Source organism: Furipterus horrens, unplaced genomic scaffold, assembly GCF_987537825.1.
Source record: "Furipterus horrens unplaced genomic scaffold, mFurHor1.1.pri manual_scaffold_8, whole genome shotgun sequence".
NCBI lineage: Eukaryota > Metazoa > Chordata > Mammalia > Chiroptera > Furipteridae > Furipterus > Furipterus horrens.
In genome coordinates, this window is record NW_028327178.1 from 30,834,012 (window position 1) to 30,847,679 (window position 13,668).

Genomic DNA, 13,668 nt, shown 5'->3' on the forward strand with positions numbered 1-13,668 from the left:
GGAAGAGCCTTTACATGTAACCTAGTCCTACTCCTTCTTTTAATAAATATGAAAACTAAGAAACAGATGTTAGCTTATTCATTGACTCACAAGAAGCCACAAAACTACTCAGCAGCGAAGCCAGGTCTCCTAATTCAATCCAGCCATCTTTTTGCTCCCTCACATTCTATTTGTGGATTTGAGATAAGGTTTAGGATTATGATCAGAATAGCCTTTCACATCAACACTATAACTTGCACATTTAATTCATTTTCTTTTTTAAAAAATATAAGTAAGCATGTTCAGTAATTATTACCACGCCAGATTCTTTTGCATTTGTATTTCTGAAACACTTATACACTGTGTATTTCTGATAACACAGGATTTGACAGCTTTTATGGATGTTTTATATGTAGATTTTTACATCATATTTCATACCAGAGTATCGTACCAATATTTTTAAAATAAAATCCTAGCAGTTAACTTGAAGTTTTTTCTCTTTCAGCATCAGTGTAGTTTCTGATTAGGTTAATTAGGATGTGTCAAAATGAACCCCTTCAAAAATATTGCTGTGAAGTATTAACCCAGAATATTAACCAGTATTAACAGGGAAATAAGACTGGAGTTGGGTTCTTACATTACTGCTTGAAAAACTGTTAAAGATACACTGTAGCGGCTAGAATGCATTACCGAATAAAGAAGCAGAAGTTCTAACATTTAATGTGATTCATGCAACTTGATACTGAATTTTTAGATTTTTTTCTCAAGGCTTTCAAGTTACTGAAGATCTGCCTTTTTCCCCCCAAGTCATGGATTTGAGGCAGTCCTATGCCTTTTATCTTAACATATTAGTTACCCTATTTCATGTTGCCATCTGAAAAAGTGCTGAAGAGATAAAGGTCTTCTCCCTTCTGCCAACTAGTTAGACTGTATCTTATTTCCCTACATAACGTAGTCAACAAATTAAACATGTCATGTTACTTTCTTCACTCTTTTTAACAGAACAAACCACAGACAAGGCCTTGAAAATGCATTAATGGAGAAGTTTTGACTGCTTGCGATCCTATTCTAGTCATGATTATTTCACTCTCTGCCGTCTTTCTGATCATGTTCGTCTTCTGGAAGGCAAAAGCAGCTTACGGGTAGCCTTTTCTCTGCTTTCATCAGCCGCCTCGTGGTCATCCTGCAGAGTAATACAAAATAACGGTGCTGAAACATTATTGTTCTTTGGGGAGTTTTATTTTAAGAGTATAGTTTAATCATAACCATCATTCCTAGTTTAAAATATATTCCTAGTTTCTGTCTTGACAACTCAGAAAACGCATTTCCTCATGGTGTAAGGTTATAATAATGTCTGAGAGGCAGTTTTTCCTCTTGAGTTTTCAAAAGGACGGGGATCATTTACTCTGGCATTTTCTCCTGCCTCTCTGGAGCCTTTAGAGCATGAGTAATTCTAAATAGCCAGTTCTGGGGGTAGCTGTAAATTTTAACAGAAATCCTGTCCAAAATGACTGTTGTTTCCATTCAGTTTCTTAAAAGTATATTGCAATTTTCTGCCATCTTAAAGAGAAGTACTTGAACAAAATTTAAAACGTATACTCATCTCCTGAGATGTGTATGACTTCTGCCTTTATATGGAGAGGCCCTCCAACCCAGTTTTGTGGTGTTTTATGGTCTCATTTAAATTTTTTGTTTGTTTGTTGCCTCTTGTGTTTGTTAGAGTACTTGCCTTAATGGTCTGTATTTCTAGTTTTAATTTTTACTTCTATTCCACTGTGAAACCAGTAACCAAGTTGGATAGAATTTTTATTAGTTAGGAGTAAGTACAGTGAGTTAAGGTCCTTAAAGGTTTACTCTAAGTCTTAACATCAACAACTGCTGAGAGGCCTCTGAACTCCCAGCCTTGTTCTTGGCCATATGGCCATGTACCCCTTAACAACGGCATACATATCATTCTGAGAAATGCATTATTAGGTGATTTCATTGTTGTGCAAACATCATATAGGGCACTACACAAACCTAGATGGTATAGTCCACTACACACCTAGGCTACGTGGTGTAGTCTGCTGCTCCTAGGCTACAAGCCTGTATAGCAGGTCACTGCACAAAACAACACAAGATTAAATTAGGCACAAAAGAAAAGGATGCAATCAAGAGAGGTGGTAAATGACAATAAAAACAATAATATAGTAAATATGTTTTTAAATTTAAAAAGTGTAGCACAGTAAAAACTAGTAACATAGTTGCATATTGTTATTATCAAGTATAATCGTCGTCGTCATCGTCGGCAGCCATCCGTCTCAAGAGACGATGGTGTAGCTTCTTAAGAGTCTATCTGCACCGCTGAGAATGGCTGTGCAGTCCGACTGGGGAGTGACACGGTATCTGTCTCCTCCCGTGTTGAATCGACATCTTGCAATGACGCTGGAGTGTCCTCTCCAGTGAAGCTGAAGCTACAGAGCCTGGGCACGGTGATATGGAGGGTCTGCTGTTGCCCATGCAGCAGACCCCCCCTCTCTTCGCAGCTGAAGGGTCCAAGGGAAAGACGGAGTCAATACAGCTTGGCTTCAGGTGCGCCGCAGGAGTTGCCGGTGTTGACTACGACGTCGAACCGCCTTAGGGACTCCGGCTCCGGATTTTCTGTCGGGGTTTACTCCCTTAGCCTTTCCCCTGAAGAGGTATGCCGCAAGGCAGTGGAGGTTTTTTGGAGTCAGAGTTTTCCTTCTCTGATGTGCCCTGACTGGAAGATCGAACCAGCGACACTTAGCTCGCAGGCCGACGCTCGATCCACTGAGCCAAACCAGCCAGGGGATATCAAGTATAATGTACTGTAGGTAATTGTATGTGCTATACTTTCATACGACTGGCGGCGCAGTAGGTTTGTTACACCAGCATCACCACAACCACGTGAGTAATGTGTTGCACTAAAAGGTACAATAGCTACGATGTCACTAGGCATAGGAATTTTTTTAACTCCATTATAATCTCATGAGCCACTGTCATACATGCGGTCCGTTGTTTACTGAAACTGGATGTGGCGCGTGACTGTACTCTTAGAGATCAGACATCATCTATTACTGTGCAACCTGAATTTTATTGTGTAAGAATGAATTTTCAAAATGAAAATGAATGAATTTAGGTAGCTCATTTTTATTTTCAGTCTTTAAAAATTGTATGTTTTTCTTGTGATGAGTCAGATGTCATTTATTTTTAAGATTCATTCAGAATGATTAATTGGATACAATTGTGAGGTTAATTATTTCAATGTTTGAAGACAGACTGATGCTTTTTATGTCATCTGAGGTTTAAAGACCTCCTCTGAAAAACTACCAATTGGCAAGTCCTCTGATGCGCATCGCAAATGAAATCATTTTCTTTGTACATGTCATCCTTGCACTGTTTCCTGTTTTTAAAAAAAGATACTCAGTATTAACATTTATTTGAACTCTTCGTGCCCTTTCTCATTTTCTGAAGTTTGGGGAGAAATGTGCGAATATTAATAAAATATGATCTGTTTAATTTACGAATCAGTCAAATCAATCCTGATAATTTTCCAAGAGCTGAAATTTTAACCTCTATGATATGTTTGATCTTTAGAACAATTATTCTTAGAGAACAGATTGCCTGTTGCCAACAGATTGCCTGTTGCCAGAACCATCAGAGAGTTTGTATGTATTTGAGTGTGTGTAAAATTTTACGTCAGTGTCTTAAAATGTTGCTTGACCATGGGGTATTAACTCTGAATGGCGTTATGAATAGTAAAGCCCTGATAGTTTCCTGGATTAGACCTATTAGAGTTGTTTAGATAACACACTTTGAATTACTTCCTCTCAGGAAACATTGAAACTGGAAATGCTAACCAGGCACACATACCAGAGCACTTAGACAGGACACATTGTTTCTTTTGCTATTAAAAATAAAATAAAAAAGGAAAGAAATTATGCAAATAAATCACATCTGTAGAAACCAGAAGAGACTATTTGGCTCAACTGCCAAAGGAAGAACATTTATTTATGAGATTCTTCATCTGTCATTGACGGTGACCACAAGATTGGTCGGTACGTTAGTCTCATAATTTTGGCAGAACTAATTGCTAGTATTAATGATGACCTCAGAACTGGGAGCATGGAATTACAGACTGTACTCACATATGTTATGCATTTTAATGTATGGGCATAAGAATAACTTCCATTAGAAGTATACACATATACGAAAATGTTGACAAAACTGTTGAATGTGCCCAGAGAGTGACATTTAGAAAAGAGAATTTTGATCTGTTTAATCTGTGCATGGTATAGTCTGATTTACATCTCAAAAACTGTGTAGACATTCTCTTTCAGTTCATTTGGTGGGAGGCACTCACTAGACCTATAATTTATTTATTCTGGAAGGACTATATTTATAAAGGTAAATTAAGAAAATTATAGTATCAATTAAAAAGCTAAATAGTATATACTTTGTCATTTCATATTTGAGAAATGCTGTTGGCTCCCTGAATGTTAACTGGAAATAGTTTGTTGTTTGAGAGTGAGTGTGTGTTTTTCTCAAATCTCATGAGAGCCCTGTCTCAACATCCCTGTCTCTATCCTGATCCAAATGGATGAACTGCCAAGTTTTTTACAAAGTTCCATTAAAAGGAAGTATAGCAATGCAGCTGAGCATTTTGGAGACAAGTACATTCACTTCCTTTGAGATATAACTGTAATTATAATTTCAGGCCCTGTTCTGACATTAAACTTTATTCTGAGATAAACACATTCAATAAAATCTTGAACAATTCACAGTATAGAAGAAAGGATCATGCTTAGAAGTAGTGGTTTGGGCTTGAAAGCAGTAATGGATGGAATAGAAACCAACATGAAAACACAGATGTGGAAGGTAATGTGAAACAATTGTAAAAATTAATATGGTTTATTATTAATAGAAGTAATGATAATGGTCACTATTGAGAGCCTCCCATACGCCAAACACTGTGAGAAGTTGTTTGCGTACATTAGTTTAACCTGCAAAGTAGATGGTGACATTCCCTGTTTACACATGAGGAAACAGATTAAAAAAGTAAAACACTTTGTGTGAGGTTGCCTCACAATAAAGGCAGAATTCAAACTCAGCTTGTGCTTTAGTTAATAGTATTGTACCACTAACAGTATTGTACCAATTAATTTCCAGAGGCCATAGTTATTTCCATTTACTATACTAGGAGCCAGCAAACTTCTTCTCAGAGTTTGTGGCTATACAGTCACTGTTGCGGCCACCTGGCTCTGTCATACAGTGGAGGCAGCCATAGACTCTACATAAATGAATGGGCAAACAGAATCCTAATAAAACTTTCTTTACAAAGTTAGGCCGGAGGCCAAATTTGGACCTGGGCAAGTAGTTTGCTGACCTCTTATCTACATGTTGTAAGCTTAACTAGATGTTAGCTGAAAGTAGAAGCCTTCAGGATAACTCAGAAGTTAAAATTAATAGCAAACAAATCTTTTTAAGGACTCTTGGTGACCAGTCAAGAGAATAAAATATCTGAAACCTGGAAGCTGCAAGTCCTGTAGGAAAGAAAGTCTGCCCTCATATGTGCCTAGTACTGTCATTTATAAATTATTCATTAGCTTAAAAAATAAACCCTAATCTGTATTCTTCAAAACTGCCAAGGTCATAAAAAACAAGGAACGATCCAGAAACTCACAGATCAAAGGACCAGATGATTTGGTCCTGGAACAGAAAAAAGGACATAAGAGGAAAAAAAATAGTAAAATTCAAACAGAGCTTGTAACTGAGTTAATAGTATTGTGTTGATGTTAATTTCTTAGTTTTGATAATGTGCCATGCTTATATATGATGTTAACAGGAGAAGCTGTGTGAAGGGGATACAGGAACTCTCTGTACTGCCTTTGCAACTTTTCTGTAAACCTGCAATTATTTCAAATAAGTCAAAATTTATTTATTTATTTATTTGTTTGTTTGTTTGTTTATTTACATTCCTAAACTTACTCCAGTGTAGAAGCCCAGGATCCATGTGAGGGCAAAGTGCACACTAAATCTGAAAGTAAGCACAGTTAAGTTGAGGTCTTATTAAAAACAAAACAAAAGAAAACAGAACTTAACTTTGAGTCCACTGAGTCACCTAGAATGGACTTTAAACCTTAGGAGCCTGAATTGCCATTTAAACAGTGTTGTGCTGCTATTTATCTACTGATAATGCCTCCTACAGAGAAATTCACTTCTCTATAGCAGGGGTTTCTCACCTTTGTCATCTCCTGGCACACAAACTAATTACTGAGATTCTGAGGCACACCAAAAATATGTTTGCCAGTCTGACAAAAAACACGAGTAAGAAGTTATTTACAAAAATTGTTACTACCTAGTTTTCTAAACACATACTGATGATTACTACTCAGTAAGCAATCTGAACATTATCAGTTTACCCAGATGCTTTTTTATTAACATAAAAGAAAAAAGTCAATCTTAGGCTTAATGTAAGCCTGATGCCTGACCTGATAAAGATAAAATAATAGGACTGTAGACTAATCTCACCTGTAAGACACACAAATCATAGCTCAAATATTGTCAAAGAGAATTGTGCAATATAGTTTCAAGTACACTGTGATCATATAGAGATTGTATCAGGCATGTAGGGTTGTTATAATACTTGAGAATCTACTATTATAATAGGAAATCAATGCATTAAAATTAAAAGTAAACATAGTCATTGACTACAAAAATAGCATTTGATTTAAACAAATTTTAATCAAATTTCTCATAGTTTATATTAAAACACATGATAAAATCTGAAACAACACTCTGTTGTGGAAGAGAGGGAACAAAAATTGCAAATATGAAGATAAATTTTTCATTGATTGAATGGACTATAATTACATAAAAATCCCAAGAGAATCACCTGGAAGAAACAGGACATACAAATAGCAACAAACCATATTCAACAACCATGAATGAACAGCGATGTTCGGATATTGATAATGAAGACACTTGAATACTAATAAGGGAAATAAAAGATCTGAATACATAATGAGGATTATCAGGTGCCTATTTGGAAACACTATTATAATGATCTCACTTTTTGTAAAACACCATGCAGGTGAACATCAAATAAAATTACTAACACATACCATGGGCAAAATGATCTGGAGAATTAGGCAGGCAAAAATAACTTTTTATTTTGAAATAATTTTAATCTTAAAGATTTGTTGCTAGAATAAATACACATATATAACTTATTTATATTTTTCTGAATCATTAAGAGCAAGTTGCATACATTATATCCTTTTACCCTTAATGCCTCATTGCATATTTCCTGAGAATAAGATATTTTCTTACGTATGTAAACATACTACATTCAGGAAAGCTAACGGTGATATGATACTTTGACTTAAAATCTGTGTTGCAGATTTGCCAATTTTATCAGTAACATGTTTTATAGCACGTTTTTCTTCCGGTACAGAATGCATTCCAGGATAACATATTACATTTACTTTTCACTTACTTCACTTTAACCTTCTAAACAGTTCTTCAGCCTTTCTTTGTCTTCCATCACATGGACATTTCACAAGAATACACACCAGATATTTTGTAGAATATCTGGTTTTGTCTGAGATTTCCTCATTAGATTCCAGTAATGCACTTTTCATTGGAATGCTACAGAAGTGAGGTTCTGAAAGTATCAGGGAATCCCATCCGGAGGCACACGACATGGGTATGCCTCTCTTAAGTGATGTTAAATTTCTTCACTTGGTCAAGTTGCTGTCCAATTCCTCTACTCTATAGTAACTTTTACTCTCCTTGAAATTAATAAGTATTCTGGGAGAAGAGGCTTTAAACGATGAATGTAACCTACTCCTTAATCAAACTTCTATAAATTCATTAATGATTCCAGTATATAATTTCTGCATCCCATCACTTTTCTACATTTGTCAGATTTTCCTTTACTCATTTTTTAATTTATTCATTCAGCTTTTTGTTAATATAGATTTAGACATTCTTGTTTTATTCAATCAATTATAATTTATTATGGTCTTTATTGCAATGCTCAAATTCTCCCAGATTTGGCTGGTGGGGGCTGATTCAGTTTGGCTCCTTTGTCCTTTTGACATGTTCCCATCATCTTACAAACACTTCTTTACTTTCTGGGACAACAAAATGTTCCGAGCTTGTTTTATACCATTCTTGCCCTGGCCCTGGAATCAGTCATTTGTCTGAAAAGCCATGGTTCCTTTTAGTGGGGAATGGTTTGACACTAGATATATTTGAAGAGAATGGGAGTCTTTGCTTCTAGTTCCTTGAAAAGAAGAAAGTTAAGAAATGTACATGTGTCTTTAAATTCCTTTTTTTTTTAACTGAATTTATTGGGGTAACACTGGTTAATAAAATTATATAGATTTCTGTTGTACAATTCTCTAATACATCATCTGTATATTGTATTGTGTGTTCACCACCCAAGTCAGGTCTCCTTCCATCACCATTTATCCTCCTTTTATCCTCTTCTACCTGCCCCATGTTTAGTTTCTTAAATTTCTCAGTTAATGCTGGTAACTAATTCTAATCCAACCCCAGGGAGTTCTTTCTGGCCTTTCCCAATGGCATATTTCTATCTCCCGTTCCACAGTGAAAACTCTGGCTCCCCAAATATCAGCACATTTACGTATTCATTCAGTCCTACAGTGCATATAAAGTTGTTTCAGAATCACTATACCCATGCCCCTATGTGAAGCAGGCCTAAAAATAACACAGTATCTGATGGGGTTTTTTTTTCCTACTGGTTACATACAGTCAAAGGCAGTGTTCCAACATATCCTGGAAGTCATTTCATATAGATTTATTGAACTCATCATTCTCATTCATTTTTTGCATAGTACTGTTTCAGTTGTGTACTAGTTTATTCAATCAGTCTTGCATGTTTGGGCATTTAGATCAGTTCCAATATTGCAAATACAAACAATGCTACCAGGAATAACCTTATCCATGTGTATTTTCATATCATTGAAGGAATGCCTTCAGGGTAAATTCCTAGAAGGAGAATGGAGGGATAAACACATGCTCCATTTCATTAGATATTGCCAAATTCCCTGCCACGGGGCTTGTACTGTTTTGTATCTCCACCAGCTATGAACAAGAGGGCCTGCTTTCCCGCAGCCTTACAGCTGAGTACAGTGTCAAGCTTTTGGATGTTTATAAGTGTTCCATTGAGAAGCGGTATCTCGGTGTAATTTTAATTGACATGTCTCATTATAAAAGTTGAACGTCTTTTTATAGATTTGAAGCCCATTATGCATCTTGTGGTAAATTGATTTTTCATAACTTTTGCCTGTTTTTCTGGAGGATTTTTATCATTTTTAAAAAGCTGCTGATATAGTAGGGATATTTTTTCTTTACCTGTGATATATATAGCAAACATTTCAGTCTGTTATTTGACTTTTGACTTTGCTTTCTTGTTTCTTACAACCCCAAAACATTTTGTGTCAGAATAACAATAAATGAGGGCTTTTGTTATCAGCTCTGAAAATGTAAGATAAAGCAATAGAAATTACAATGTATAGTTTGATGGGAACATAGGTATAAAGTTCATTAGGATAAAATGGCCCCCAAATAGATACAAATATGTGTGTACACTTGAATGTTTCTGTTTTATGATAAAAGGGGCATTTCTAATCAGTGATGAAGGGGATGGTTATTTAGACACTCAGTTGTTTAAAACACTAAAGTTAGATCCCTGCCTTAAATAATCCATCAAAGAAATTGTGGTTAAGTAAGTTAAATAGTTAACAAATGAAGCCATCACAGTACTATAAGAAAATATTGCTTAATTATATCCACATTTCTCAACCTCAGCATTATTGAAATTTGGACTGGACAACTTTTTTGTTGTAGGGGTTGTCCTGAGCATTATACGATGTGTAGAACATCCCTTATCTCTTCCCACTGGATGTACACAGCACCCTCCCAGTCATGGCCATCAAAAATGTCTCCAGCAGGTGGCAAATGTTCCCAGGGTTTGGGGGGGGGGGGGGCAGGAGGTAAAATTACTCCTAGTTCAGAACCACTGATCTGTATCATCTCAACTAATAGATGCATAATATCCAAGAATGAAGGTACAAAGAAAAATTTTGAAAATGTGTGCTACATAGAAAAAATAAACTTTGGTACTTTAAGAAGCTATAGCTATAAAATTGAAAGTCAAGCAACAAATTGAAAAATACATAGCATAAGTGATATTCATATTACATACAAAGTAATCAATAAGATGGCCATACCAACAGAAAAATGGGTGAAGGACACAAGTAGACAATTCACAACAGAATAGATCTAAATAGTCAGATATAGAAGTACCAAAAAATATTCACCATACTAATAATCAAAGATGTTCAAAATAAAAATACAGGATGCATGCTTTACCTTTAATATTAGTAAACATTAAATTTATTTGGCATGGGTATGGGGGACAGATAATTTCATAAAGTGGAAGAAATATAAATAACATGGATGGAACACAATGGGTCATACACATCAGAATTTTCAAACACATACATAGCTTTGTCCATGTAATGCTACTTCTAGGCATTTATTCCAAGAAAATAATTGAACTATAAAAATGTTCATTGCAAAACACTGGGAAAACCCACCTGTCTAACAATAAGGAACTGGCCAAACAAATTAAGGCATACCCACATATAATGGCATATGTTAGATCTCTACTACAATTGATGATATATAGATATGCACAGGAAAATGAGTAAGTTAGAGTGAGAAACTAAGCAACAAAATTGTGTGTGTGTGTTTGTATTTATATCTCAGAGGTAGATTGATACATCTCATGTTTTTCTATTTACATAAAATTGCTAACGTAGATTATCTTTTGTGGTAAGATTATATAGTATTTGTTCATTTTTGTATTTGTATATTCTAATATTGCTTCCAATGAACATCTATCTGTCCCAATTCCAATTTTTAAAAATTTAGTAAAATTTTAATAGGTTTTTAAAAAAGAATTTTTTATAATGGTGTTAATGAAATCAATTCTATAACTGAAAAAGATATAATAATATTATTAATGCCTCAAAATAATTATCCATATGATAGGCTACACATAGAAAAAGAAACTGGAAGGATATTTATCAAGCTGTTAACTATAGCTATCTGTGACTTAGGCTCATAGCGTTATTTTCTTCTTATTCCTCTGTTACTCAAATTTTTACTAATGAAGAGATTTCATTTTTCTTCAGAACAAAGTATATTTTTAAACATCTAAACTCATGTCATCTTGTTATTGTTAGCCACACAAATATTGTTTTAAAAACGGAGTGGCTAAATTTAGTATTAAAGCCACATTTCCCTTTGTGTGTGCACATATGTCTTAAGAAGCAAGATCTCTACTTCTTTGTGTGAATAAACTAAAGAAAACTAACCTAAAACTTGATGTATCCTCTTGTAGGTTGCTTCAGGTGAATGCAATGAAGACACGGAAGTTTACAACATCACCCTGTGTACTGGGGATGAACTCACTCTCATGGGGCAGGCAGAAATCCTTTATGCAAAGACTTTTAAGGAAAAGTCAAGACTCAACACAATCTTCAAAAAGATTGGGAAGCTCAATTCCATCAGCAAGCTGGGAAAAGGCAAAATGCCATGCCTCATTTGCATGAATCACCGGACCAATGAAAGCATTAGCCTGCCCTTCCAGTGCAAGGGCAGATTTAGCACCCGAAGTCCCCTGGAACTTCAGATGCAGGAGGGAGAACATACCATCCGCAACATCGTGGAGAAAACCAGGCTTCCCGTGAATGTGACTGTGCCCAGCCCTCCGCCGAGGAATCCCTATGACCTCCACTTCATCCGCGAGGGGCACCGCTACAAGTTTGTGAACATCCAGACCAAGACGGTGGTGGTTTGCTGTGTGCTGCGCAATAACAAGATCCTCCCCATGCACTTCCCTTTGCACTTGACTGTCCCCAAGTTTAGTCTCCCAGAACACCTGGTGAAGGGGGACATATGGCCAGAAACCCTGGTCCATCACTGGCTGGGGATCTGCCAAGAGCAGTTCGACATCGATGAGTATTCACGGGCAGTCCGCGACGTAAAAACCGACTGGAATGAGGACTGCAAGAGCCCCAAAAAGAGCCGGTGCCCTGGCCACAACCACGTGCCCAATTCCCTTAGCTATGCGCGAGATGAGCTCACCCAGTCTTTCCACCGGCTGTCGGTCTGTGTGTATGGCAACAATCTCCATGGCAACAGCGAGGTGAACCTCCATGGCTGCAGGAACCTGGGAGGAGACTGGGCCCCCTTTCCTCATGACATGCTGCCCTATCAGGACTCGGGTGACAGTGGGAGTGACTACCTTTTCCCAGAATCTAATGAAGAATCAGCGAGCATCCCAGGCAAGTCAGAACTTCCTTATGAAGAGCTGTGGCTGGAGGAAAGCAATCCCAGCCATCAGCCTCTCACTCGCTCCCTGAGCGAGAAGAGCAGGTGTGATCAGTTTCGAGGTTCTGTCCGGTCCAAATGTGCAACTTCTCCTCTTCCTGCCCCTGGGACTCTTGGAGCAGCAATGAAGTCTTCAGAGATTGCCCTACCTCCACCTCCAGTGCCTCCCAAATCTGAAGCCGTAAGTCATTCCTATTTTGAGAGCCCTGCCAGCCCTTCTCTCTCTCTGCTCAGTCATCCACTAATCTATTTTCTTTCCTATTGAAGAGACAACTTCCCAATGGAAGAGTATCAGAATGAGCAAGTTTGCTTAATACGCTGTGAAATATAAAAGCTGCTAGATTATTTTTAACAGGGGCTAAGGTTTTACTCCATGTTCAATGAGAAACTCTTCGAGAGTCTTTAATAGGAGAGGTTTAAATAAGACTTGCACTGCTCTCTAGAGAACAGATAATAGGGAGGAGAGAGCAGGAAGCCAGGAGACTAGAAAGAGGTGATGATAGTACCGGAAGTGTGAGATGATAGTGCCCGAGCCACAGCACTTTGCAGCAGTAGGTGGCTGGGAGATGTGAGTGGCTTCAGAACATGTGTTAGAGGTAGACAGTACTTACTGATAACTTGGCTGTACGTAGTGACGGAAAGAGGTAAATCAAGAAAAACTCCTAGATTTTTAGCCTGGGAAACAGAAGGGTATTAGTACCACTTATAGTGATGGGGAAGACTGAAGGAGGAATAGATTTATTGGGGTGCGGGGGGGTGCGGGGCAGGAGGAATCAAGAGATACCAGCATAATTTGTCTCTCTTTCCTATATGCCTGAAGTTACATTTGAGATGAAAGTGTAGTGGGAGTGCTCACACACACACACACACACACACACACACAGCCCAGAGCAGAACCAGGTGCCAGGGTTATTCTATTAATTCCTTAAACATAACTCAGTCAGAGCTTGAGGGGGCTTCTATCACATTTGAATGTACAAGGTCAATATAGGAGAGGAGAAAGGGCCCTCTGTTTTGACCATGATCTTTGATTGACAGGCGCTCTGAACCTTTGCACTCATTTTTGATTGTTGGATTTCATTATATATGAAGGGAGAAAGCACTAGAGGCACTGGGTGTAATTCTATTCATTTATTTGACAGTATCTATTGCAGTGGGCTTTTTTTTCTATCTCCAGCAGACTCCTTTAAGGGAAAAACATATATTAATCAGGATAAATAGAAGATAAAATAAAAACCCATCTGACTGAAGCACAGA

General features: G+C 37.2%; 1 protein-coding gene across 2 annotated transcripts in view; it reads left to right on the forward strand.

Moving 5' to 3' along the window:
- Window positions 1–13,668, forward strand: part of GAREM1 (GRB2 associated regulator of MAPK1 subtype 1) — a 172,924-nt gene that overhangs the window by 143,978 nt on the left and 15,278 nt on the right. For both annotated transcript variants that reach the window (XM_090285668.1, XM_090285669.1), the window contains exon 4: window positions 11,420–12,592. In XM_090285668.1, coding sequence (XP_090141794.1) covers window positions 11,420–12,592 — 1,173 coding nt within the window. The remainder of the gene's footprint in view (window positions 1–11,419; window positions 12,593–13,668) is intronic.